At 49.2% G+C, this 26,078-nt stretch overlaps 1 protein-coding gene across 1 annotated transcript in view; it reads left to right on the top strand.

Annotated features, from left to right (window-relative positions):
• The first annotated feature begins 2,270 nt into the window (after positions 1 to 2,270).
• LOC149431559 (myosin-10-like) overlaps positions 2,271 to 26,078 on the top strand; it is a 133,291-nt gene continuing 109,483 nt past the window's right edge. Inside the window, exons 1-2 of the mRNA XM_089665467.1 lie at positions 2,271 to 2,358; positions 17,428 to 17,798. Of these exons, the coding sequence (XP_089521593.1) occupies positions 17,454 to 17,798 (345 nt within the window). The 5' untranslated portion in view covers positions 2,271 to 2,358; positions 17,428 to 17,453. The remainder of the gene's footprint in view (positions 2,359 to 17,427; positions 17,799 to 26,078) is intronic.

Genomic DNA, 26,078 nt, shown 5'->3' with positions numbered 1-26,078 from the left:
CTATAAATGTTATATCCAGTTATATTCTGTGTATCCAAGAAAGAATCCAGGACTTTCCTACAGCAATCCACTGAGCTGGCCACAACCAACTACTGAGGGAGTCTATTCCACATTCTCACAGCTCTTACTGTGAAGAAATCTTTCCGTGTTTGGAGATTACATTTCTTTTCCTCCAGATGTAAAGAGCGCCCCCTTGTCCTCTTTGATGACCTCAGGGGGAATACCATGTTATCTTTGCATACAACAGAGATAGTCATTCTGTTCTTGCTACTTTCCTGCTGTCCTTGGCAACATGGTCCACCATATTTATAACGTCATACAAGGTACGTGGACTGAAGCTCCAACCAAAAGAGACAACTGTGTCCAATGATTTCCTTTACCTTTTCAATTTTACTCCAACTGCAGAGGCTATTGGGACTGTAAGAAACATCTGCACTGGGATCAGGGTTTCTCAATCGGGGTTCCATGGAACCCTAGGGTTGCTCCAGAGGTTGCTAGGGGTTCCTTGAGCAATTTCTGCCTCTCAGATCTAAGTTTCCACCGACACCATTAATCTTTTTAGCTATCTGTAAGGGGGGAATTCTTCCCAATGACCACAAGTGTAAGGAACATTCTTCCCGCTGACCATCACACTAATATCATGGGTTGTAGACATTTGTAGCAGGAGTTCCCTGAGACCAGAAAGTTATTTCAAGGGTTCCTCTGTGTTGGAAAAGGCTGATCTAGACAGTCAACCAGAACCCAGGGCAGGCCGAGAACGTTCCTTGCTGGACCTTTGCCTCAACACCACTTACTTCTAGTACAAGGATCACGTCTACAGCACAGACATGGCTCATCTGTATCTCCTACTGAACATATCATGTATATGAAGGCGGTGGAGGAGAGCCTTGATAGGACTAATGCCAACTCATTGGTTCAGGTACAGTGCTGTGAAAAAGTATTTGCCCCTTCCTGTGTTTTTTTGCATATTTGTGACACTTGAATGATTCAGATCATCAAAGTTTAATATTATACAAAGATAACCCGAGTAAATGCAAAGTGCAGTTCTTAAAATGATGATTTAATTTATTAAGGGTAAAGTGCTGCCTCAGTCAAAAGGCGGCCATATTGTTCTCCTCGGCCATGAGGCAGCCATCTTGTTCCACTCAGTCAGAAGGCAGCCATATTGTTCCCCTCAGCCATGAGGCAGCCATCTTGTTCCCCTCAGTCATGAGGCAGCCATCTTGTTCCCCTCAGTCAGAAGGCAGCCATCTTGCTCCACTCAGTCAGAAGGCAGCCATACTGTTCCCCTCGGCCATGAGGCAGCCATCTTGTTTCCATCGGTCCAAAGGCGGCCATCTTGTTCCCCTCAGTCACAAGGCAGCCATATTGTTCCCCTCGGCCATGAGGCAGCCATCTTGTTCCAGTCAGAAGGCAGCCATATTGTTCTACTTGGCCATGAGGCAGCCATCTTGTTTCCATCGGTCATAAGGTGGCCATCTTGCTCCCCTCAGAAGGCAGCCATCTTGTTTCCTCTAAGTCATAAGGCAACCATCTTGTTCCCCTCAGTCAGGAGGTGGCCATCTTGTTCCCCTAAGTCAGGAGGCGGCCATCTTGTTCCCCTCAGTCAGGAGGCAGCCATCTTGTACCCCTCAGTAAGGAGGCGGCCATCTTGTTCCCCATATTATGGACTTTCCTCACATAAACCACTTGTGGCCATCTTGTTCCATCCAGTCAGCCATGCTATTTCCCGCTGACCAGAGGCAGCCATTTTGCTGCCCAGCCATGTGACACGACCGAGGCTGGATATACACCCTGCCTCACGTCTCAGAGCCGCCCCACGTGATCTGTCAAAGCTAAATGCCTCCTGATCCCACCAACAACATGTCCGCCCATGGCAAAGCCGGCGACAGGTCCTCTCCAACCTGCGCCTCGCCGCACCCACGTGGTCCCCACAGCGCTGCCAATCATCCTCGTACAATCCAGTCCGCGCTACCACGCCCCTCCTGGATCGGCTTCCATGGAAACTCCGGCAGCCAATGGGAGCACGGCCCATGTGACGGACAGCCGCCTCCAGCCACTTTCCTCCAGGGGTGGGCGGGGACAAGTGGGGAAAACTGATGGAGAGAGCAAGGACAAGAAAAAAAAAAGTAACGGTTTCCGCGTGAGGGGCGTGAGCGCCTACCAATCAGAGCCGGGAACATGTCAGCGGCAGCCAATGGGAAAAACGCAGAGGCTGGAAGGGGGAGGGGGGAGCGCGCGAGCGCCTCTTGGTGCTGGGTGGGCGTGGCCTGAAAGGTGACGGGCTGGAGGGACTGGGCCGGGGCTGGCGGGTACCGGGAGGCGCAGACACGGAGCAAGGAAGCTCAGGAGCTGCCGGTAAGAATCGGGTGGTGCGATGGGGACTAGCTGGAGTTCTGTAGGCATTGCCATTCAATTACCCCCTGCAGGGGCAATTACTTTAAATACCCCACTAGGGGGCAATCCATTCCCCCTGACCAGAAACAGCCAATGAGGACATCGCTGCCTTTACAGACCCCCCCATAGGGTAACATAAGATGTAATTGCTGGAAAATACCCCATCAGGGGCAATTAGATCCCACAGATACCCCCATCAGGGGCAATTAGATCCCACAGATACCCCCATCAGGGGCAATTAGATCCCACAGATACCCCCATCAGGGGCAATTACAGCATTATACCCCCAATAAATACCCCATTTGGGCAATTATCCTAATACAGACCCCCAGCTCTACAATGACACCCCAATGGGGGCATTTAGAACATTGCCTTCTACACAAGGATCCCCCACAGGGGCCCCATATCTGCCCCTTTGTGTTGGGAAGAGTCTGAAATGCCTCAGGTGGAGGATCTGTGTCCACTAATTGCCCCCCTGAGTGTCCCTCATCCGGCAGTTGCTCCTTCTGTAAGGACGGTGCCCCAAAATTGATATTTTGTTAGTTGATCCTGGCCAGAAAATATCACCCCCCCCCCCCATGATGTCAGGTACCCTGAAGACTCTCCCTCTCAGTTCCAGATCCCTAAAAGCAGCCTTCACAGTGCCAAGTGCGTTGCTTCTCGTATGACGTTCCTAGAAGATACTACCTCTCAGTACTAGGTTCCCAGAAAATGCCCCCTTCCCAATACCACATGCCCAGAAGTTACCCCCTTCCCAGTACCAGTTTCCCAGATCAGATAATGCTGTCTTCCCAGTACCCAAGTTCCCAAAAGACAGAAGCTGTCCCCTTCCCAGGTACCGAGTGTCCGAATGCTGTCCCCTTCCCAGGTACCGAGTGTCCGAATGCTGTCCCCTTCCCAGGTACCGAGTGTCTGGAAGCTGTCCCCTTCCCAGGTACCGAGTGTCCGGAAGCTGTCCCCTTCCCAAGTACCGAGTGTCCGAATGCTGCCCCTTCCCAGGTACCGAGTGTCCGAATGCTGTCCCCTTCCCAAGTACCGAGTGTCCGAATGCTGTCCCCTTCCCAGGTACCGAGTGTCCGGAAGCTGTCCCCTTCCCAGGTACCGAGTGTCCGGAAGCTGTCCCCTTCCCAGGTACCGAGTGTCCGGAAGCTGTCCCCTTCCCAGGTACCGAGTGTCCGAATGCTGTCCCCTTCCCAGGTACCGAGTGTCCGAATGCTGTCCCCTTCCCAGGTACCGAGTGTCCGAATGCTGTCCCCTTCCCAGGTACCGAGTGTCCGAATGCTGTCCCCTTCCCAGGTACCGAGTGTCCGAATGCTGTCCCCTTCCCAGGTACCGAGTGTCCGGAAGCTGTCCCCTTCCCAGGTACCGAGTGTCCGAATGCTGTCCCCTTCCCAGGTACCGAGTGTCCGAATGCTGTCCCCTTCCCAGGTACCGAGTGTCCGAATGCTGTCCCCTTCCCAGGTACCGAGTGTCCGAATGCTGTCCCCTTCCCAGGTACCGAGTGTCCGAATGCTGTCCCCTTCCCAGGTACCGAGTGTCCGAATGCTGTCCCCTTCCCAGGTACCGAGTGTCCGGAAGCTGTCCCCTTCCCAGGTACCGAGTGTCCGGAAGCTGTCCCCTTCCCAGGTACCGAGTGTCCGGAAGCTGTCCCCTTCCCAGGTACCGAGTGTCCGGAAGCTGTCCCCTTCCCAGGTACCGAGTGTCCGAATGCTGTCCCCTTCCCAGGTACCGAGTGTCCGAATGCTGTCCCCTTCCCAGGTACCGAGTGTCCGAATGCTGTCCCCTTCCCAGGTACCGAGTGTCCGAATGCTGTCCCCTTCCCAGGTACCGAGTGTCCGAATGCTGTCCCCTTCCCAGGTACCGAGTGTCCGGAAGCTGTCCCCTTCCCAGGTACCGAGTGTCCGGAAGCTGTCCCCTTCCCAGGTACCGAGTGTCCGAATGCTGTCCCCTTCCCAGGTACCGAGTGTCCGGAAGCTGTCCCCTTCCCAGGTACCGAGTGTCCGGAAGCTGTCCCCTTCCCAGGTACCGAGTGTCCGGAAGCTGTCCCCTTCCCAGGTACCGAGTGTCCGGAAGCTGTCCCCTTCCCAGGTACCGAGTGTCCGAATGCTGTCCCCTTCCCAGGTACCGAGTGTCCGAATGCTGTCCCCTTCCCAGGTACCGAGTGTCCGAATGCTGTCCCCTTCCCAGGTACCGAGTGTCCGAATGCTGTCCCCTTCCCAGGTACCGAGTGTCCGAATGCTGTCCCCTTCCCAGGTACCGAGTGTCCGGAAGCTGTCCCCTTCCCAGGTACCGAGTGTCCGGAAGCTGTCCCCTTCCCAGGTACCGAGTGTCCGAATGCTGTCCCCTTCCCAGGTACCGAGTGTCCGAATGCTGTCCCCTTCCCAGGTACCGAGTGTCCGAATGCTGTCCCCTTCCCAGGTACCGAGTGTCCGAATGCTGTCCCCTTCCCAGGTACCGAGTGTCCGAATGCTGTCCCCTTCCCAGGTACCGAGTGTCCGGAAGCTGTCCCCTTCCCAGGTACCGAGTGTCCGGAAGCTGTCCCCTTCCCAGGTACCGAGTGTCCGAATGCTGTCCCCTTCCCAGGTACCGAGTGTCCGGAAGCTGTCCCCTTCCCAGGTACCGAGTGTCCGGAAGCTGTCCCCTTCCCAGGTACCGAGTGTCCGGAAGCTGTCCCCTTCCCAGGTACCGAGTGTCCGGAAGCTGTCCCCTTCCCAGGTACCGAGTGTCCGAATGCTGTCCCCTTCCCAGGTACCGAGTGTCCGAATGCTGTCCCCTTCCCAGGTACCGAGTGTCCGAATGCTGTCCCCTTCCCAGGTACCGAGTGTCCGAATGCTGTCCCCTTCCCAGGTACCGAGTGTCCGAATGCTGTCCCCTTCCCAGGTACCGAGTGTCCGGAAGCTGTCCCCTTCCCAGGTACCAGGTTCTCAGAAGAAAATATCTCCTTAGAATCACCCAGAAGATGTTCGTGAAACCAAGCCCTCAGAAAATTCCCTTCCAAATGACCAAGTCCTGAAAAAGGTTCTTAGAACTGCCCAGGAGATACTCCCTCTATAGAGTTACCCCAAGGAAATCCCCTTCCCCTACTAAGTGCCCTTTCTGGAACACCTGTGAATTTCCCTGAAGAACACCTCTTCCATTTTCCGGTGCCCCTTTGGGTATTACGTGTTCTCTGGGTGGGTGATGGGTTTATTAAAAATGGATGTTGGATTTTAGCTTCCTTCTCAAAAACAGATTTTTAGCAGTGTAGATGCCCACCTACGCCCGTTGCATCCCACCTACGCCCGTTGCATCCCACCTACGCCCGTTGCATCCCACCTACGCCCGTTGCATCCCACCTGCGCCCGTTGCATCCCACCTACGCCCGTTGCGTCCCACCTACGCCCGTTGCGTCCCACCTACGCCCGTTGCATCCCACCTACGCCTGTTGCATCCCATCTACACCTGTGTCATCCTGGTCTTTGTACCGGGATCTGGATTGTCCTGAAGGCTTGAATGCCCAGTGGCCATGTCCCACCTAATATCTCATACCAGTGGATTGCTTTGCCTTCATCCTATACAGTGTATCCATCTTGTACAATGTATCCATACAATGTATCCGTCCCTGTTGGATGTATCAGTTTTGTACAATGTATCCATACAATGTGTTTCCCTGTTGGATGTATCAGTTTTGTACAATGTATCCATACAATGTGTCTGTCCCTGTTGGATGGATCAGTTTTGTACAATGTATCCATACAATGTGTCTCCCTGTTGGATGGATCAGTTTTGTACAATGTATCCATACAATGTGTCTCCCTGTTGGATGGATCAGTTTTGTACAATGTATCCATACAATGTGTCTCCCTGTTGGATGTATCAGTTTTGTACAATGTATCCATACAATGTATCAGTCCCTGTTGGATGTATCAGTTTTGTACAATGTATCCATACAATGTATCCGTCCCTGTTGGATGTATCAGTTTTGTACAATGTATCCATACAATGTGTCTCCCTGTTGGATGGATCAGTTTTGTACAATGTATCCATACAATGTGTCTCCCTGTTGGATGGATCAGTTTTGTACAATGTATCCATACAATGTGTCTCCCTGTTGGATGGATCAGTTTTGTACAATGTATCCATACAATGTATCCGTCCCTGTTGGATGGATCAGTTTTGTACAATGTATCCATACAATGTGTCTGTCCCTGTTGGATGGATCAGTTTTGTACAATGTATCCATACAATGTGTCTCCCTGTTGGATGGATCAGTTTTGTACAATGTATCCATACAATGTATCCGTCCCTGTTGGATGGATCAGTTTTGTACAATGTATCCATACAATGTATCCGTCCCTGTTGGATGGATCAGTTTTGTACAATGTATCCATACAATGTGTCTGTCCCTGTTGGATGGATCAGTTTTGTACAATGTATCCATACAATGTGTCTCCCTGTTGGATGGATCAGTTTTGTACAATGTATCCATACAATGTGTCTCCCTGTTGGATGTATCAGTTTTGTACAATGTATCCATACAATGTATCCGTCCCTGTTGGATGGATCAGTTTTGTACAATGTATCCATACAATGTGTCTCCCTGTTGGATGGATCAGTTTTGTACAATGTATCCATACAATGTGTCTGTCCCTGTTGGATGGATCAGTTTTGTACAATGTATCTCTTTGGATGACATCTTCTAGTTTCATACCATAGAATGGATTTCTGCACATGCCTGTGCCATCAGGGGGTCTTTGTGCCCCCTACCCTCACGAATTTCCCCATCATGCCCCTCCGATACACCCCCACATTCCCTGCACCCTCAGCTATGTCTTGCAAATTCCTTTTCCTGAATTCTCCCCCCTCCCCTGAGCGGACGGGTGAGGGGCTTCCCACCACTTAACCCCCTGCCGAAGCTTTTGTCCTGCTACCTCGCCAACTTGGGAACACGTTTTCTAGTAATACTTGCCTTGTTACTGAAATAAATGCGTTTAACGCTCGCAGCGGCCTTCGTTTTTTTCATAGTCTGTTTTTTTTTTTTTTTTTCTCCTCCTTAACCCTGGGGGGGGGGGTCAATGTATGTGCTGTGGCCCCCTACCCCGGGGGTGAGGAGGCGTGGTGCCAGTTGGCCTTTGGGGGACTTTGTAAAGCACGACTGCACCTTTTTCTCTTTTCATTCATTCCCCCCGTGGGGGCGGCCATGTTTCTCTCGTCATCTGCAGCGCCGTTAGGGTTAATAGACCTGAACTGGCCATGTGCTCTGCCCTTAGGAGCCGCTTGATCCCTAGCTCTGTCTGGTGCCCACGTGCGGGGAGGGGCCCACCTGTATAGGGCTGTCAGTAGGTGCCTCTGGTATAGCTGCCCTCGGCCACCGATTGGTGGTCATTTCAGCCCTTTCATTGCAGAATTTCACCCGTGGGGCACCTCCCTGGTCTGGGCTGGTTAGATTGTTTTTCAGACAGATAATGGGGGATTGGGGGGAAGGGGGTCGGCGGTGAAAGGGTTACGTCAGGGAAAGGGGGTCGGCGGTGAAAGGGTTACATCGGGGGAAGGGGGTCAGCGGTGAAAGGGTTACATCGGGGGAAGGGGGTCGGTGGTGAAAGGGTTACGTCGGGGGAAGGGGGTCGGCGGTGAAAGGGTTACGTCGGCAGTGAAAGGGTTACTTCGGGGGAAGGGGGTCGGCGGTGAAAGGGTTACGTCGGGGGAAGGGGGTCGGCGGTGAAAGGGTTACATCAGGGGAAGGGGGTCGGCGGTGAAAGGGTTACGTCGGCGGTGAAAGGGTTACGTCGGGGGAAGGGGGTCGGCGGTGGAAGGGTTACATTGGGGGAAGGGGGTCGGCGGTGAAAGGGTTGGGAAGGGTGTCGGCGGTGAAAGGGTTACGTCGGGGGAAGGGGGTCGGCCGTGAAAGGGTTGGGAAGGGGGTCGGCGGGGGAAGGGTTACGTCGGAGAGACAATTGTGGAGCCCGGTTAGTGGGCTGAATGGGCGGCAGCTCAGATCTGTTATTGCAGCAGTTTGCAGGGAACAAAGAGCTCCGTCTACATCATGCAGCAAGTTCCATGCGCTCAGGCCCCTTCCTCTGTGTTCCCCCCCACCTCCTGCAGGAGCCATGTACCCGAGAGCTAGACCTCCGGGTCCAAGCAACACGCTTCGGCTCATCCGAGGGCCCGCGGGCCCCGACGCCTCTCCCTTTACAACGTGTTTGTCGCGGCATTTTGGAGGTTCCTTTTAACTTGCCGGCTTCAGCGTCTTTTTTTCCTGGGTTCTCATTCACACCAGCAGTGATGGCCAGCGACATGCCTCGTGTCCTATGGCTTCGGTTCAGTGCGTTGGTCTGCGCTAAAAAAAAGGCGCAGGATGCGTTGTTGTGCAACACGTTCTGACGCTTTGTAACATTACAGCGCATTAAAATGATAGAGCGGATTAAGGGCCCATTCACACCAGAAACTGCACGGCTACTGCGTATTTCTTAACACGTATGCATGCATTTGCTGCGCTTTTTAATGCACGTCTACATGATGTGCGGTTTCCATCTTTTGTCCTGGGAAGTCTTATTTCTTTGGGCTTTTATGTGCACTGGCATGCATTGTGGTGCGTTTGCATGCTCTTGTGTGCATTTTCATGCATTTGTGGTGCATTTGCATGCCCTTGTGCGCATTGTCATGCATTTGTGGTGCGTTTTCATGCGCTTGTGCGCATTGTCATGCATTGTGGTGCGTTTGCATGCGCTTGTGCGCATTGTCATGCATTTGTGGTGTGTTTGCATGCCCTTGTGCGCATTTTTATGCATTTGTGGTGCGTTTGCATGCACTTGTGCGCACAAGTGCATGCAAACGCACCACAAATGCATGAAGATGAGCACAAGTGCATGCAATCGCACCACAAATGCATGACAATGCGCACAAGTGCATGCAAGCGCGCCACAATGCATTTGCATGCACTTGTGCGCATTTTCATGAATTTGTGGTGCAGAAAAATGCAGCATGCTGTACTTTTGGGGGTTTTTTTTCCACTGCCCTGTAACAGTGTGACCTCTGCCCTTAGGATAACCTGCATTTTGGACTGTCTGTGCAGTTGGAGTGCAGTCAAAAATGCATTCAGCTGCATCTAGTGTGAATAGGTGCTAATAGGCCCCTTCACACTGATCAGTTTTTGATGCAGTTCTGGTGTTTAGGGCCAGTTCACACCACATGTAGTCCAGTGCAGGGTTTTTTTTTTTCTACATCAAAAACGCATGGAAAGTAGGTTTTATGGTTTCCAGTGGCATAGTCCACACCAGTGCGGTCAATTCCAGTGCGTTGCAGTTCCAGAAAAAAAAAAAGTAGAACAGGCTGCAATTTTCCTGCCCTGGACTGTACTGGAATGGAGTAAAATGCACCAGAATGCGTAAAAAACGCAAGTCCCTAGTACAGTGAAAAAAAAAAGACAGGAAAAAAGGAGAGAGAGCACCCGGAACGCATCAAAAACGCGCATGCAGAAACACATCTGGGACGGATCTGGAGTGCGTTTTTGTGGCGTGAACCGGACATTTAGGGCCTGTTGACACCAGAATGTGGTGCGGGTTTGTGTTCCGTGTGTGTTTTCCACACCATGTTTAAAACACACTGCAGTTGTGATATAGTGAATGCGGGGTCCGGGGAGAGCGGATATAGTGAATGCAGGGTCCGGGGAGACCAGATATAGTGAATGCGGGGTCCGGGGAGACCGGATATAGTGAATGCGGGGTCCGGGGAGAGCGGATATAGTGAATGCGGGGTCCGGGGAGAGCGGATATAGTGAATGCGGGGTCTGGGGAGAGCGGATATAGTGAATGCGGGGTCCAAGGAGATCGGATATAGTGATTGCGGGGTCCAAGGAGATCGGATATAGTGATTGCGGGGTCCGGGGAGAGAGGATATAGTGAATGCGGGGTCCGGGAGAGCGGATATAGTGAATGCAGGGTCCGGGGAGAGCGGAAATATAGTGAATGCAGGGTCCGGGGAGATCGGATATAGTGAATGCGGGGTCCAAGGAGAGCAGATATAGTGAATGCGGGGTCCGGGGAGAGCGGATACAGTGAATGCGGGGTCCGGGGAGAGCGGATACAGTGAATGCGGGGTCTGGGGAGAGCGGATATAGTGAATGCGGGGTCCAAGGAGATCGGATATAGTGAATGCGGGGTCCAAGGAGATCGGATATAGTGATTGCGGGGTCCAAGGAGATCGGATATAGTGATTGCGGGGTCCGGGGAGAGAGGATATAGTGAATGCGGGGTCCGGGAGAGCGGATATAGTGAATGCAGGGTCCGGGGAGAGCGGAAATATAGTGAATGCAGGGTCCGGGGAGATCGGATATAGTGAATGCGGGGTCCAAGGAGAGCAGATATAGTGAATGCGGGGTCCGGGGAGAGCGGATACAGTGAATGCGGGGTCCGGGGAGAGCGGATATAGTGAATACGGGGTCCAAGGAGAGCAGATATAGTGAATGCGGGGTCCGGGGAGAGCGGATACAGTGAATGCAGGGTCCGGGGAGAGCGGATATAGTGAATACGGGGTCCAGGGAGAGCGGATATAGTGAATGCGGGGTTCGGGGAGAGTGGATATAGTGAATGCAGGGTCCGGGGAGAGCGGATATAGTGAATGCAGGGTCCGGGGAGAGCGGATACAGTGAATGCAGGGTCCGGGGAGAGCGGATACAGTGAATGCGGGGTCCGGGGAGAGCGGATACAGTGAATGCGGGGTCCGGGGAGAGCGGATATAGTGAATGCAGGGTCCGGGGAGAGCGGATATAGTGAATGCAGGGTCCGGGGAGAGCGGATACAGTGAATGCAGGGTCCGGGGAGAGCGGATACAGTGAATGCGGGGTCCGGGGAGAGCGGATACAGTGAATGCAGGGTCTGGGGTTTAGTAACTGGTTCGATTTCAGCTGTCAAGCTGTGGCGTAATTTGATCGATCAAACAAATATCTGCGTGTGTTGGGAGAACCGTAATTCAGACAAATTAATTGATAATTTCTGATTTTTTTCACTTTTAATTAAGAGATTGCATTTCTTTTTAATCAATATTTTCAGTCGATTGCAAAGTGTAGAAACAATACGTGTGTTGCATCTATTGACATTGGTAATCGATGTTTGCAGGCGTTCGTATGTAAATCCCTGCGTGCGTTTCCACTTTGAGGGCCGATTCGCACCATAACGCGTTCTGTCGCATGCACATGTTTTTGCTGGTTCCTGCCAGACCATTCGTTTCAATGGGCTGCCAGACACGCAGGAATGTGGAAAAACAAGTATCTTTTAATATCGCTCCGCATAAACCGCACGGTACCATTTATTTCGGTGGCCACAGACGCACATGCGTTTGCAAGATACGCAGTGTGCTGTTAACAGTCAATGGCACCCGCAAGCGTCTGCAGATGGCAGTGCATTCCCGTGCGGTGCAAGAATTGTATGCAGAAACACGCATTTCTTGCACCGCAAGTGGTGAGAACGGGCCTCTATGACCACAGGTGGGGCATTCTTCCTTGAAGCCTGTGGGGGGCGTCTCAGCTCAGCCGACTGTTGGGTGGATTGGCCCTTTTAATCTCCGCCCGGGCCCCTCCAGGTTCTACGCGTCTTTCTCCATTATTATAACGTTCATTAACTGCGTCTTTCTATAAGTCTGAAAGCTTCCTAATCACCAGATAGAATATTCTATTTGAAGGAAGGCTTCCCCCATTCCCGCCCAGGTGAATTTCATTCTCCCTCTCTTTGTATGTCAATCTTATTACACACGCAGACACTTCAAAGCCCCGGGCAGATTAAAGCACCGCCACCATTTTTTTTTTTTTTTTCTTCTTCCTCGATGCTAATATGAAAAATCTTTATTCATTTGGATTTAATTTCTTGCCAGCCAGCATTATAAATCCGTGTCTTCTCCTGGAGACGAAACCCATTAAATTGACTCTCTTCCCCTGTTGTCTGACTGCACTTGGTGAAGAAGAGGGTCCGAGAGATTTGTTTCTTCAAGGGTCATTCCATCTAAACCAGATCTGTTTGGTTGGTAATGTTTGGTAGTCTTCCAACAGATCCCAGGAGATGACCTGCCTGGAAAGCCTTCAGGATTGAGTTAACAGTTGTGAAGCATTTAGATGTCGGACTGAATGTTGTTCTCCATCGTGAGCTCCAAAAGGACTAAAGATGAGCTTGGGTTCGGTCTGCAGTAGCAGCGAATATTAGCTGGCAACTCGGTGTATTCTAAAATTGAAATCTTTATTGGCTACATGTAACATAAACACAGGTATACTCTGAAATTCAAATCTTTATCGACTACATGTAAAACACACAGAAAAAACACCTAACGCGTTTCGACCGTGGTGGCTTTACTCGAATCTTTACTTATAACTCTGTATGTCACGGGTAAGCTGTTTTCCTGTTTATTTTACATGTAGCCAATAAAGATTTACATTTCAGAGAATACCGAGTTGCCGACTAATATTTGCTGCTACTTAAGTCTAGTTGGACTACACATCCCAGCCAAGAGCACCAGTTATCAGCTGCAGACTTGCTAATGAAGCAGTAGAGATTGGGGACTGTATCCAGTGACTTTTTGGTTCGCTCTGAACCCGAAAGGAAGTTGTCAGTGGTGACCTAATTAGCTATGGTTGGGACCGCATTGAGCAGCTTGGAAAGTTGTCGGAATTGAGCAAACAGTTGGAAAGCATTTAGCCATCGGGGTGAATATTTTTCTCCATCCTGAGCTCAAGGTGACTAAGGATGAGCTTGGTTTTGGTCTGAACCTGGAAGGAGGCATCAGTGGGTGACCTAATTGGCTGTGGCTGGGGCAGTGTGGCACATACGCAATTGGGGGGATATGGCCATATTGGGTCAATGATGTTGACCATATATGACAATGTTGTCATATTGGATCAGTGATGTCATGAGCAGCCCTACTTTTTGTGCAGTTGCAGGGTGAGGAATGCCTCCGGCTGCAGTTGAATGGGCTAGTACTGATGGATTCCTTCAATGTTTGGTTCAAACCCAAGCTCATCCCTAACCATGACTAATACCCTAGTCTAAGGGCTACCAGCTGTCACTACTTTCCTGTCAAGGCTTCAGCACATGGACCCTTGTGAACCAGCAGGAAGCTGATATGGAGGCTTTTGTTGGTTGGTGAACCACCCTGAAAGTTGTGGAACCACCACCCTGTTCTAGAACAGGATAGTTTCACAATCACACCTCCCATCCTGTTCTTGGCCAACCAAGATCTACATATTCCATGGTGATTGGTTAAGGTGTCTCTGTGGTGTGTGTTGTGGAACTACCCTGTTCTAGAACAGGGTGGTTCCACAACTTTCCACCTTCCACCCTGCTCTTGGACAACCTTTCCAACTGATCCAGAACCAAGCTCTTCTTTAACCGTGACTAATGACCTAGCTTAAGGGCCATCAGCTGTCAATACTTTCCTGTCAAGGATTTAGCACAAGGTAACTTGTAAACCAACAGGAAGCCAAAGTGGAGGCTTCTGCTGGTTGTGAAACCACCCTGAAAGTGTTCTAGAACAGTATAATTCCACAATCACACCTCCCATCCTGTTCTTGGCCAACCTAGATCTACACATTCTATGGTGATTAGTTAAGGTGTCTGTGGTGTGTTGTGGAACCAACTTGTTCTAGATAGTTCCACAACTTTCCACCCTGCTCTTGGACAACCAACATTGATGCATTTCATGGTGATGGTTTAGGTGTCTATGCTACCTGTGTTCATATAAATGGTGGGGTATTTTCCTGATACCTGTTAGAACTTAAGAAGTGGTTTAGAGAAGCAATGAAATATCTTCAACATTACTGAACAAGGCAAGTTAAATGTGTCTACTACTGGATAGACCATGACCTGGATTAACGGGAACCATCACAGACTTCAGCCAACAAGTCACCCAAAACATCTTAAGGCTCCATGCACACTAGTGTTTTTTTATTTTTTAAGCTGCTATTAGCATTTTTTCTGCTCCTAGAAGCTAAATTGTGTTCTCCTATGTCTCCATGCACACTACTTTTAGGCTATTAGCATTTTTTGAGCTTCAGCGAGCTTCAGCTTCTAGGAGCAGAAAAAATGGGTTTTTTTTGTGTTTTTGAGCGTTTTCCAGCAGAAAAAAACACTAAACGCTACTAACAGTACTACAGGATCAGCTGGTGTGGCGGTCTGTTTGTATGACTGGGATTGGGAGAGCGGAGGCATAGGAGGAATGGAAAGTGACAGCTTTGGGACCTGTTGGACCCCCGACATTGGATGCTATTCTGTTATTTTCCTTCACTTCCAAGCATGGACTGGTTTCGTTCTCCTCAAGTGGGAAATGTACTTTGTGTTCCAGAACTCCATTTGGGTGAACAAGAGAAAAGGAGTGCATAGTACAGTTATTGCCTCTAGAAAGAGGGATCCTGACCTGCAATGTATATGTCAGGGGAGTTCTTGACCCAGGAGTTGGGGCCCCAGGAACATTCTCTGCATCCGGGCCCTTGGCTACAGTGCTACATTTGTAAAAGAGCTCATAAATCTGTAAGCGGTGTTAAGGGTAGGGGTTGTTCAGTAAAATTCACATTATTCTGGACTACAGAACACTTCCCCCCTCTCCTCATCACCATAACATGAAGATTGTTCTGTAGTCCAGCTGTGTGAATGACTGAAGTGGAACCATTTTTAGCCAAGATGGGAAATATCTTCTTGGAATCCGTATTTAGTAGGTGATTAGTAGTGCAGTTGTTTTTAGCAAGATACGGGCAAAGTTCTAAGTAGCTTTTTGGGTCCAACATCAAATTAGAATTCCTTTTGTAGCCCCCCCATCAGTGGGAGCAAGGCACTTTGCCCTCTTGTATTCCGGGTATATTTATTAGTCTCTGCTTCCAAGTCTCTAATGTCCCCATTAAGATGTTTCGGGTGACTTCTTGGCTGGAGGCTTCACCAAGATGACGTTACCATGCTCTAGAGGCTCGGATGACAAGCTCACATCGGCTTCCTGCTGGTTTACGAGGGTCCATGTGCTGAAGCCGTGCCAGGAAAGTAGTGACAGCTGACGGGCCCTGCGTTATGCCGTTAGTCACTGGGCGCTCGTGATGGAGAACTATATTCAGCCTGATGGCTAAATGCTTCCCAACTGTTCGCTCGATCCTGAAGGCTTTCCAAGGAGGTCATCTCCTGGGATGTGCTGGAAGACGACCAACCATTCCGGCATTGCTTTCAGTAGACCTCTGAGCTAATAATAAAATAATACCAATCGTTTCATGGTGTGTTTTCATCGAAATGACTGAACTCTGATTTGTGATCACCGTCAGCCTAAAGAGCTAAGCCGAACATTGCTCTATCATACCTCACGTGTTTTTTTTTTTTTTTCTTTTTTTTCAATCTAATTTGTATTTCTATAGCATTTTTCTCCCTTGGGCATATGCAGTTGAGCCAATTTACCAGCATGTCTTTGGGATGTGGGAGGAAACCCACGCAAGCATGCAAAGCAAACTCCATGCAGATAGTGCCTTGGTCTGGATTCAAATCGAGGACCCTAGCACTGCAGGGAGGAAGTGTTATCCAATAAGCAACTGCGCAGACTCGTTATAGTACACCCTTTGACTTCTGGCGTATTGAGAGAGTTGCCATAGAGTTCCACCATCCCAAAGTGTGGCTTATCGCCATCCCAGAGCATGGTCATATGGCAGCAATGCAAATACAGACTCTAAAGTGGAAGAAAACCCCATCTCCACCTATTGCTAAATATGCCCCTCCCCCCCCCCCAACCTTTCCTGCCCAACCTTTCCTGCCCAACCTCTACATACAAAAAGATCTGTAAATTCACCTTTTTCGTTCCGCTCCTACCGGGTCATGTGATCCCACAGCTCTAAGCAAAAGAATCGCTGAACAGCAGCTCTGAGTTCCGGGAGCCATGATGTCACCCATAGGCTCCTGTAGCCCAGATGTTGGCGCTCCCTCCTCTCCCTTGCAGCAGCCGCTCTTTAACATGGGAGCCGGAGCTTGCGGGGTCATGTGACCGGACCAAACCATAAAGATTTAGATAGGCTTTATTGGGGTCCTCTGATGGTGCTGTTGGGCGGCTTATTGACCCGATTATAGCGTCTTCTATCTAATTGGTTTGGTTTTCTCTCCACTGCTGATATATTTTGATACAAAGTTGTCATTAAGTGTCAGTATTTTTCAGGCAGAGTCTGTCTTTGTCTCAGTATTTTTCAGGCAGTCTTTGTCATTAAGTGTCAGTATTTTTCAGGCAGTCTTTGTCATTCAGTGTCAGTATTTTTCAGGCAGAGTCGTTGTCTTTTAATTGTCAGTATTTTTCAGTCAGTCTTTGTCATTCAGTGTCAGTATTTTTCAGGCAGAGTCGTTGTCTTTTAAGTGTCAGTATATTTCAGGCAGAATCTTTGTCATTCAGTGTCAGTATTTTTCAGGCAGAGTCGTCTTTTAATTGTCAGTATTTTTCAGTCAGTCTTTGTCATTAAGTGTCAGTATTTTTCAGGCAGAGACTGCCTGAAATATACTGACACAAAGACAGTCTCTGCCTGAAAAATACTGACACTTAATGACAAAGACTGCCTGAAATATACTGACACAAAGACAGTCTTTGTCATTAAGTGTCAGTATTTTACAGGCAGAGTCTGTCTATTTGCCTCAGTATTTTTCAGGCAGTCTGTCATTAAGTGTCAGTATATTTCAGGCAGAGTCTTTGTCATTAAGTGCCAGTATTTTTCAGGCAGTCTGTCATTCAGTGTCAGTATTTTTCAGGCAGAGAGTCTTTGTCATTAAGTGTCAGTATTTTTCAGGCAGAGTCTGTCTATTTGTCTCAGTATTTTTCAGGCAGTCTTTGTCATTGAGTGTCAGTTTTTTTCAGGCAGAGTCTTTCTCTTTTTCTTCAAGTATATCTAAAGTCAACACTTTTTTTAAGGTTTGAATGCAGTGGTGAGGGGTTAGATCTACTGGCAGTTTTTTATTGTTGTTTGTATCTCCGCTGTGTAAACACTTTGCACTGTCCTTAAGGAAATGCCATGTAATCTAGAATTCTTCTATGAAAGATTTGACTTTTTTGTTTTGTTTCATCCTTTAGGTGATTCTTAGAGACTTCAAGTCACAATGTCTCAGAGATCGGGGCAGGATGACCCCGAGCGATACCTCTTCGTGGACCGTGATGTGGTCTATAATCCAGCCACTCAAGCCGACTGGACCGCCAAGAAGCTGGTGTGGGTGCCGTCAGAGCGGCATGGGTTTGAGGCGGCCAGCATCAAGGAGGAAAGAGGGGATGAGGTGGTGGTGGAGTTAGCCGAGAATGGCAAGAAGGCCATGGTCAACAAAGATGACATCCAGAAGATGAACCCACCAAAATTCTCCAAAGTGGAAGACATGGCGGAACTGACGTGTCTCAATGAGGCTTCTGTGTTACATAATCTAAAGGACAGATACTACTCGGGGCTCATCTATGTAAGTATTTGTATTATCTATGATCATTGTTCATTGTTCCTCCTATATATGGCGCATTGACATGCTTGTCTGAACCATTGTTTACTGGGAGGATGTGGAAGTGACTGCATTGTATGTGCCATATGATGTCAATACATGCTCAGAACAGGCTGGCTAATGGTACCCATTGACATTGGAAATCAACCTCCTGACCAGTTTGAGAGATGATTTAATTTTGTATGGGTCATCAGCAATTCCCAGGCTGTCTCCTAATTAACATGAACGGTCTCGGTGATGTCACTGGTCTCTAGTGATTGGATAGGCTGTGTTCTCATGAATATGAAGGGTCTCGGTGATGTCACTGGTCTCTAGTGATTGGATGGGCTGTGTTCTCATGAATATGAAGGATCTCGGTGATGTCACCAGTCTCTAGTGATGGATAAGCTGTCTTCTAATTAATATGAAGGTTCTTGGTGATGTCACTGGTCTCTAGTGATAGGCTGCATTCTCATGAATATGAAGGGTCTCGGTGATGTCACTGGTCTGTAGTGAATGGATAGGCTGCGTTCTCATGAATATGAAGGGTCTCGGTGATGTCACTGGTCTCTAGTGATGGATAGGCTGTGCTCTCATGAATATGAAGGGTCTCGGTGATGTCACTGGTCTCTAGTGAATGGAAAGGCTGCGTTCTCATGAATATGAAGCGTCTCGGTGATGTCACTGGTCTCTAGTGAATGGATAGGCTGCCTTCTCATGAATATGAAGAGCCTCGGTGATGTCACTGGTCTCTAGTGATGGATAGACTGTGCTCTCATGAATATGAAGGGTCTCGGTGATGTCACTGGTCTCTAGTGATGGATAGGCTGTGCTCTCATGAATATGAAGGGTCTCGGTGATGTCACTGGTCTCTAGTGATTGGATAGGCTGCGTTCTCATGAATATGAAGGGTCTCGGTGATGTCACTGGTCTCTAGTGATTGGATAGGCTGCATTCTCATGAATATGAAGGGTCTCGGTGATGTCACTGGTCTCTAGTGATGGATAGGCTGTGCTCTCATGAATATGAAGGGTCTCGGTGATGTCACTGGTCTCTAGTGATTGGATAGGCTGCGTTCTCATGAATATGAAGGGTCTCGGTGATGTCACTGGTCTCTAGTGATGGATAGGCTGCATTCTCATGAATATGAAGGGTCTCGGTGATGTCACTGGTCTCTAGTGATGTATAGGCTGCGTTCTCATGAATATGAAGGGTCTCGGTGATGTCGCTGGTCTCTAGTGATGGATAGGCTGCGTTCTCAGGAATATAAAGGGTCTCGTGATGTCACTGGTCTCTAGTGAATGATAGGCTGCATTCTCATGAATATGAAGAGCCTCGGTGATGTCACTGGTCTCTAGTGATGGATAGACTGTGCTCTCATGAATATGAAGGGTCTCGGTGATGTCACTGGTCTCTAGTGATCGGATAGGCTGTGTTCTCCTGAATATGAAGGGTCTCGGTGATGTCTCTAGCGAATGGATAGGCTGTGTTCTCGTGAATATGAAGGGTCTCGGTGATGTCTCTGGTCTCTAGTGAATGGATAGGCTGTGTTCTCATGAATATGAAGGGTCTCAGTGATGTCACTGGTCTCTAGTGAATGGATAGGCTGCGTTCTCATGAATATGAAGGGTCTCGGTGATGTCACTGGTCTCTAGTGATGGATAGGCTGTGTTCTCATGAATATGAAGGGTCTCGGTGATGTCACTGGTCTCTAGTGATGGATCGGCTGCGTTCTCACGAATATGAAGGGTCTCGGTGATGTCTCTGGTCTCTAGTGAATGGATAGGCTGTGTTCTCATGAATATGAAGGGTCTCGGTGATGTCACTGGTGATGGATAGGCTGTGTTCTCATGAATATGAAGGGTTTCGGTGATGTCACTGGTCTCTAGTGATGGATCGGCTGCGTTCTCACGAATATGAAGGGTCTCGGTGATGTCACTGGTCTCTAGTGATGGATAGGCTGCGTTCTCATGAATATGAAGGGTCTCGGTGATGTCACTGGTCTCTAGTGAATGGATAGGCTGCGTTCTCATGAATATGAAGGGTCTCGGTGATGTCACTGGTCTCCAGTGATGGATAGGCTGAGTTCTCATGAATATGAAGGGTCTCGGTGATGTCACTGGTCTCTAGTGATGGATAGGCTGAGTTCTCATGAATATGAAGGGTCTCGGTGATGTCACTGGTCTCTAGTGAATGGATAGGCTGCGTTCTCATGAATATGAAGGGTCTCGGTGTTGTCACTGGTCTCTAGTGATGGATAGGCTGAGTTCTCATGAATATGAAGGGTCTCGGTGATGTCACTGGTCTCTAGTGATGGATAGGCTGTGTTCTCATGAATATGAAGGGTCTCGGTGATGTCACTGGTCTCTAGTGATTGGATAGGCTGTGTTCTCATGAATATGAAGGGTTCTCGGTGATGTCACTGGTCTCCAGTGATGGATAGGCTGTGTTCTCATGAACATGAAGGGTCTCGGTGATGTCACTGGTCTCCAGTGATGGATAGGCTGTGTTCTCATGAATATGAAGGGTCTCGGTGATGTCACTGGTCGGTGATGGATAGGCTGCATTAAATATGAAGGATCCCAGCCCATAATGCACCTCTGCTTCCATCTAATGTGTCACATCCATAGTGTTCTTTTTCCATTCTGTTTTAGTTGGCTGACATCCCTTTTATAGAAGGTAATATCATGGCAGATGAAATTCTTCATTACCCACAGCTTCCTCTGTTAGGCACGGAGGAAATGGCATTTTTAATTTCCAGACTCAGATTTAGACCATGTAAATATTTGCAGTTGGGGGTCAGGGCATGAAACTAACCGATTTCATTCCTAGATTTGGACTTTGTGCATTTCAGCAGTTTAACTTGTTCCCTGCTAGAGAGGTTCTGTGGAGTTCATTGGCTATCTTGCAATGGTTGGAGGTCCCGGTATTGGTTTGTAGTGGGGCTCCCCCTGAACCCCCCCCCCCCACATTGAAGAAATAAATGCTTATGTAAGTCTAGGCTACCAGTAAAGGCTTTTACTTAAGTAAAACATCGTTCCTCCACAGTTTGTAGACCAGCTGCTGCAGCCTCTTTTTTTCTAATGCGCTCCAGCGGTTGCACTATGACGTCATCAAGTACAATGAACTACCAATCCATCTCATTCTTTAGAGGCGCCCCAGTCATACAGTCCCTTCTTCCCATCAGAGCCCTTCCCTTTTTGGCTCCAGTAGCGGAAGACTGTAGGTGGAGGATGCGGACTTCTGTATGTCACTGTATGCTGGATTCCACCCTGTTTGCCGCCTGCCCTATTGCCATGGTGCAGGTGATCAAGGCATCATCACCATGGCAACGAATGGCGCTTTGTGTCTTGTCCCAGAACACCATGGGTCATTTTTGTGCTGGGGGCCAGCTCGCCGCTATCATTTCGCTGATCCAAGGCAAACCGGGTTCCATGCTCGTGCCCCCCCAGGGGGACCCAGATGGCACGCTAGTTGAGAAACATTGCTATAGAGTGCAACGTGAGTGACAACACGGAGTCTGCTGGGGCTCCTGTCATCACATCCAAGATGGCGGCACCATGCATCTCAGGGCTGAATTCTTTGTAAAGTAAATATCCTCCCTTGCAGCTGCCCTGCACTGGAAGGGTTAAACGCTGTTATTTCTCAGGGATGGGAATTGCACTTTTGTTTTCTTGATCCTCTGCATCTGCAGCCTCTCTCCTGACTGTATAGGACTGGGCTCCGTAGCCTTTTGTTCTCCATGCTGTGGCAGTTGCAGGTGCTCTGATGTCATCAAGACCGATGCAGGGTCCATAGCTTTGCTTTGGAAGTAAGAACTCACTGCAGGAGCCACGGGGGTGGGGGTGGATGTGTAATCAGGTAGGTAAAACTGCTTTTACAAGTCCCTTAGACACAATTAAGCATTCAACCTTTGCAATGCAGGGGCAGGATCTTTACTTTTCTTAGGAGTTGAGATTTAAGCTTGCCAGTATGGGGGTATTGCTTACAGCTGAATTCCAGGTAAACATTTTTTTTTACTTAATTACATTGATCAGCTTGGGCAAACTTTTTACAATAATGGATGACTAACACGGTACAGTACTCTACGCAGTGGTGTATTTACCGCAAGGCAAACAAGGCACTTGCCTAGGGCGGCATTGTTCAGGGGGGCAGCACCTCCCGCCAGAAGAAGGGATGAAAGAAGGGACACGTGCTCCATGGGAACCAAGTGGGATCCGAGAGAGGCTGCGGGCTGCTTAATGGGGTATGTAGAGCTTGGATCTCATTCCCGGGGATGTCCGGAGATGAATATGAGTGTCTTTCTATGGCCAAAGGGGGGGTGGTTGTGGAAGGCAGGGGTGTTGGTCAATTTCAGGCTTCCTCCACGAGAGGGGCAAGGGGGGGGATAGGTGTTGGTCGGTGTCCGTGGGGGCAGACAATTTTTGTGTTGCCTAGGGCAGCACAAAACCTAAATACACCAATGATTCTACCGCTAGAAGCCAATCAACCGCAATGGTGCCCCATACTTCTCCTGAGGTACAACATGAGGTCTAGTTTAGGAGGTTAGGTTGTGGGAGAGTTAGTTGTGACAAGAACAACGGTTATTCTAGAATTGAGGAGCTTCCTCTTCAGCCCTTCAGTGCTGCTTGACCCCCTCGTCTTATTTGCTCCAGAGCAACAGGTGCCCTTTAATGCTACTTGTGTATCTGGGATCCTTCTGGAATCTTGAATCGGAGCCGCCTGCAGGTCTGTAGAGGGGAGCCAAGATCCCAGCTGCGGCGATAAACAGCACATGCGTTTGACCTCTTGGCTTGAAGAGCTTCTCACTCATGATTGATGGCCACCATGGCCGGAGGCAAAGCCAATCTTTTAGAGGGTGCAGAGATGTGTACTGAGCATGTGCAGAGCCGGCTCCAGTCTTGGTCCACGTCCACCCTTTAATTATGTGGCACGCCTCGTGTCAGTGATGAGATCGCTGGGTCTAAATTTAAGTGACGTCATAAAAACAGGTTTTATTCAATAACTTTATTAGGATGTCAATGAGGAGTGGAAAAGCAAGCAAAATACAATCAGATTGAAATTAAAAGTGTGCTCATACATGGCAAAACCTAAACTATAAAAGACACAAAATAATGCGGCTCGGTATTCACTAATTCATTAATACATCCTTCGATTTTTTTTTTTTTTTATTAACCACTTGCCTACCGGGCACTTATACCCCTTATTTACCAGGCCAATTTTCAGCTTTCAGCGCTGCCGCACTTTGACGGACAATTGCGCGGTCATGCAACATTGTACCCATATGAAATTTTGATCATTTTTTTAATCGCCACTGGGCGCTTTACTTTTTGCGCTATAAATAAAAAATTGCCAAAGATTTGAAAAAAAAAAAGTTTCTTTGTTTCCATTATAAAATTTTTCAAACAGGTAATTTTTCTCCTTCACTGATGTGCGTTGATGAGGCAGCACTGATGGGCACTGATAGGCGGCACTGATGTGCACTGATAGGCAGCACTAAAGGGCACCGATAGGCAGTACTAATGAGGTGGCACGGATAGGCGGCACTGATATGTAGCACTGATAGGCGGCACTGATAGGTGACACTAATGATGGGTACTGATAGACGGCACTGACTGGCATCACTGCTGGGCACTGACTGGCGGCACTGACTGGCACAACCGCTGGGCACTGACTGGTGGCACTGACTGGTGGCACTGGTGGGCTGCACTGGTGGGTGGCACTGGTGGGCAGCACTGGTGGGTGGGCACAGGTGGGTGGCACTGGTGGGCACAGGTGGGTGGGCACAGGTGGGTGGCACTGCTGGGCACAGGTAGGTGGCACTTCTGGGCACAGGTGTGTGAAATTGCAGAGTGGCACAGGTGGGTGCACTGCTGGGCACAGGTGGGCGGAGCTAGTGGGCGCACTGCTGGGCACAGGTGGGCGGAACTTGCGGGTGGCACTGCTGGGCACCGATCATCAGGGCACTGATCATCAGTGCCCTGATGATCAGTGCCGATCCCCGCTCTGACAACTGCCGGTTCTCGGCAGTACTTTCCTCACGATCTGACAGCATGAGGAAAGTGCAGCCAAGAACCGGCATTTGCATTTCCCTCTGATCAGCGTGTCATTGGACACCGCTGATCAGGTGGTAAAAGGCCGCTGTGATTGGCCTTTTACCACATCACGTGATCAGCTGTGTCCGTAGGACACAGCGATCACGAAGATCGCCGGGTGCGCGCCCCCTGGGGCGCGCAGGAGAGCGCGTTCTGGGGGGACGTCATATGACGTCCACTCAGAACTGGCTGGCCGCAGTGCAGCCGTCATTCGGCTATCTGCGGTTGGCAACAAGTTAATATAGGTCATGTAGGTACCTGAAGTTTACCAGGTATCTGCTTCTTGCAGTCACTGTACAGCAGAGCTCAGACTGGGGGAAGGAGAACAAGCACAAGGAACCAATCGGCTGTTCTGTAGTGCAAAGATCATGCTTGATAAAAAAAAAAGGAGCGGAGTGGCAGAAAAGAGCTCACCAGCCTGCACTCCTTCCACTTCCCACTCGGCTGGGGCTCTGCTCTATTGCTGTAATAGAGGCGAAGTTCCGGTTATAAGGAAACACATGACGTCCCCATGTGACTGGCTGTCCATGCCTGAGCCCTATGGTCAGGGCTGAACACTGTCACATGTGTTTGCTGTGAACCCTTTCACCCATGGCTTCGCTTTAAAGTGGTTGTAAACCTCAAACATGAAATATGAACAAAGCCTATCCCTCCATAGTGTATACTTGTCTCAGTCCAGAGCACTAAGGGGGAGATTTACTAAAACTGGAGCACTCAGAATCTGGTGCAGCTGTGCATGGTAGCCAATCAGATTCTAACCTCAGCTTCTTCATTTAAACTTTGGCAATAAAACCTGGAAGCTGATTGGTTCCTATGCAGAAGTGTACCTACTTTTGCATTCTTCAGCGTTTAGTAAATAAACCCTTAAGTGTCATTCCTATCTGCTGCTTCATTCCTCTGCTATCTGCATGAATCACTTCTGACAAGTTTTCCTGACACCAAGAGAAAAAAGGTGACGGGGAGGGGGCTCCAGCACACAGCCTGTGATTGACAGATTCAGTTCTGTTGTGTGCGTGTGTGGGGGTGTCCCTTCCCTCTAATCAGCTCTCTTCTGACGGAGCACTGCAGTGTGTAATAGCTCTCCGCCCCCTTTTTTCTGACAGCTGAAACAAGCTTTATAAATTATGGCCTTTGAATGGCTGTAGAGAAGAGAAGACTGCAGATAAACAGGTATAACTTATATAGGAGGATTTGTTTAATCTCTGTGTATCACCTGAGGCCAGTCACTTTACTGGGTATATGAAAGGGTTTACAACCACTTTAAATTTATTTTATTTTTTTAAATCTTATCTATTTCAGGTACTTATATAGCGCTGTCAATTTACGCAGCGCTTTACATATATATTGTACATTTACATCAGTCCCTAACCCTCAAGGGGTGTACAATCTAAGGTCCCTAACTCACATTCATACATACACATACTAGGGACAATTTAGACAGGAGCCAATTAACCTACCAGCATGTCTTTGGAGTATCGGAGGAAACCGGAGTACCTGGAGGAAACCCACACAAGCACAGGGAGAACATGCAAACTCCAGGCAGGTGGTGCCGTGGTTGGGATTTGAAACCGACAACCCTAGTACTGCCAGGCGGAAGTGCTAACCATTTAGCCACTGTGCTGCCCGATATAAAAATCCTCCGGAGGATGCCTGTGATTTGCTGTCATGCTCTGTGCATTGCTCACTGTAAGAGGCTGTAGTAGAGAAAGTCCCGAAGTGTTTGAATGAGGAGGTGGAGGGGTGTGGAGGGGTCAGTAGAATTAGAATTTATTTTCTGCTTTGTGGCTCCTTGTTCTGTGACGCTCCAGATTTTCTGGCTCTTCTAATCTGCGATTCAGGAAATGAATGGAATACCAGTTGGTAAGTCTGGGTTGTGTCTGGCTCAGCCGTGGCTTGTGTCATGTGTCAGGTATGGGCAAGGAGCTCGAAGTCTGGAACCGGCTCGCCTCCTCCGTGAGATAAGAGCCGAGACGCAATCGGTGGAATGTGATGATCTAGAACGCAGACGTCTACCACCGTTCTATTTCGGTCTGCGAGGAGTGACCACTGGAATCCGGCAGGGAAGAAGTTATCTGGTGGTAGATAGTCGCCTGGCTCTGCAGATTGGACGTGAGTCATGATGAGGACACTGTGAAGATGGAAGAGGGAGGAAATCAATGACCGCCTAAAG

The sequence above is a fragment of the Staurois parvus genome, unplaced genomic scaffold (assembly GCF_062004578.1).
Source record: "Staurois parvus isolate SC_StPar_1 unplaced genomic scaffold, SC_StPar_1.0 ptg002207l, whole genome shotgun sequence".
Classification (NCBI taxonomy): domain Eukaryota; kingdom Metazoa; phylum Chordata; class Amphibia; order Anura; family Ranidae; genus Staurois; species Staurois parvus.
This window is presented reverse-complemented; position numbering and strand designations above follow the sequence as displayed.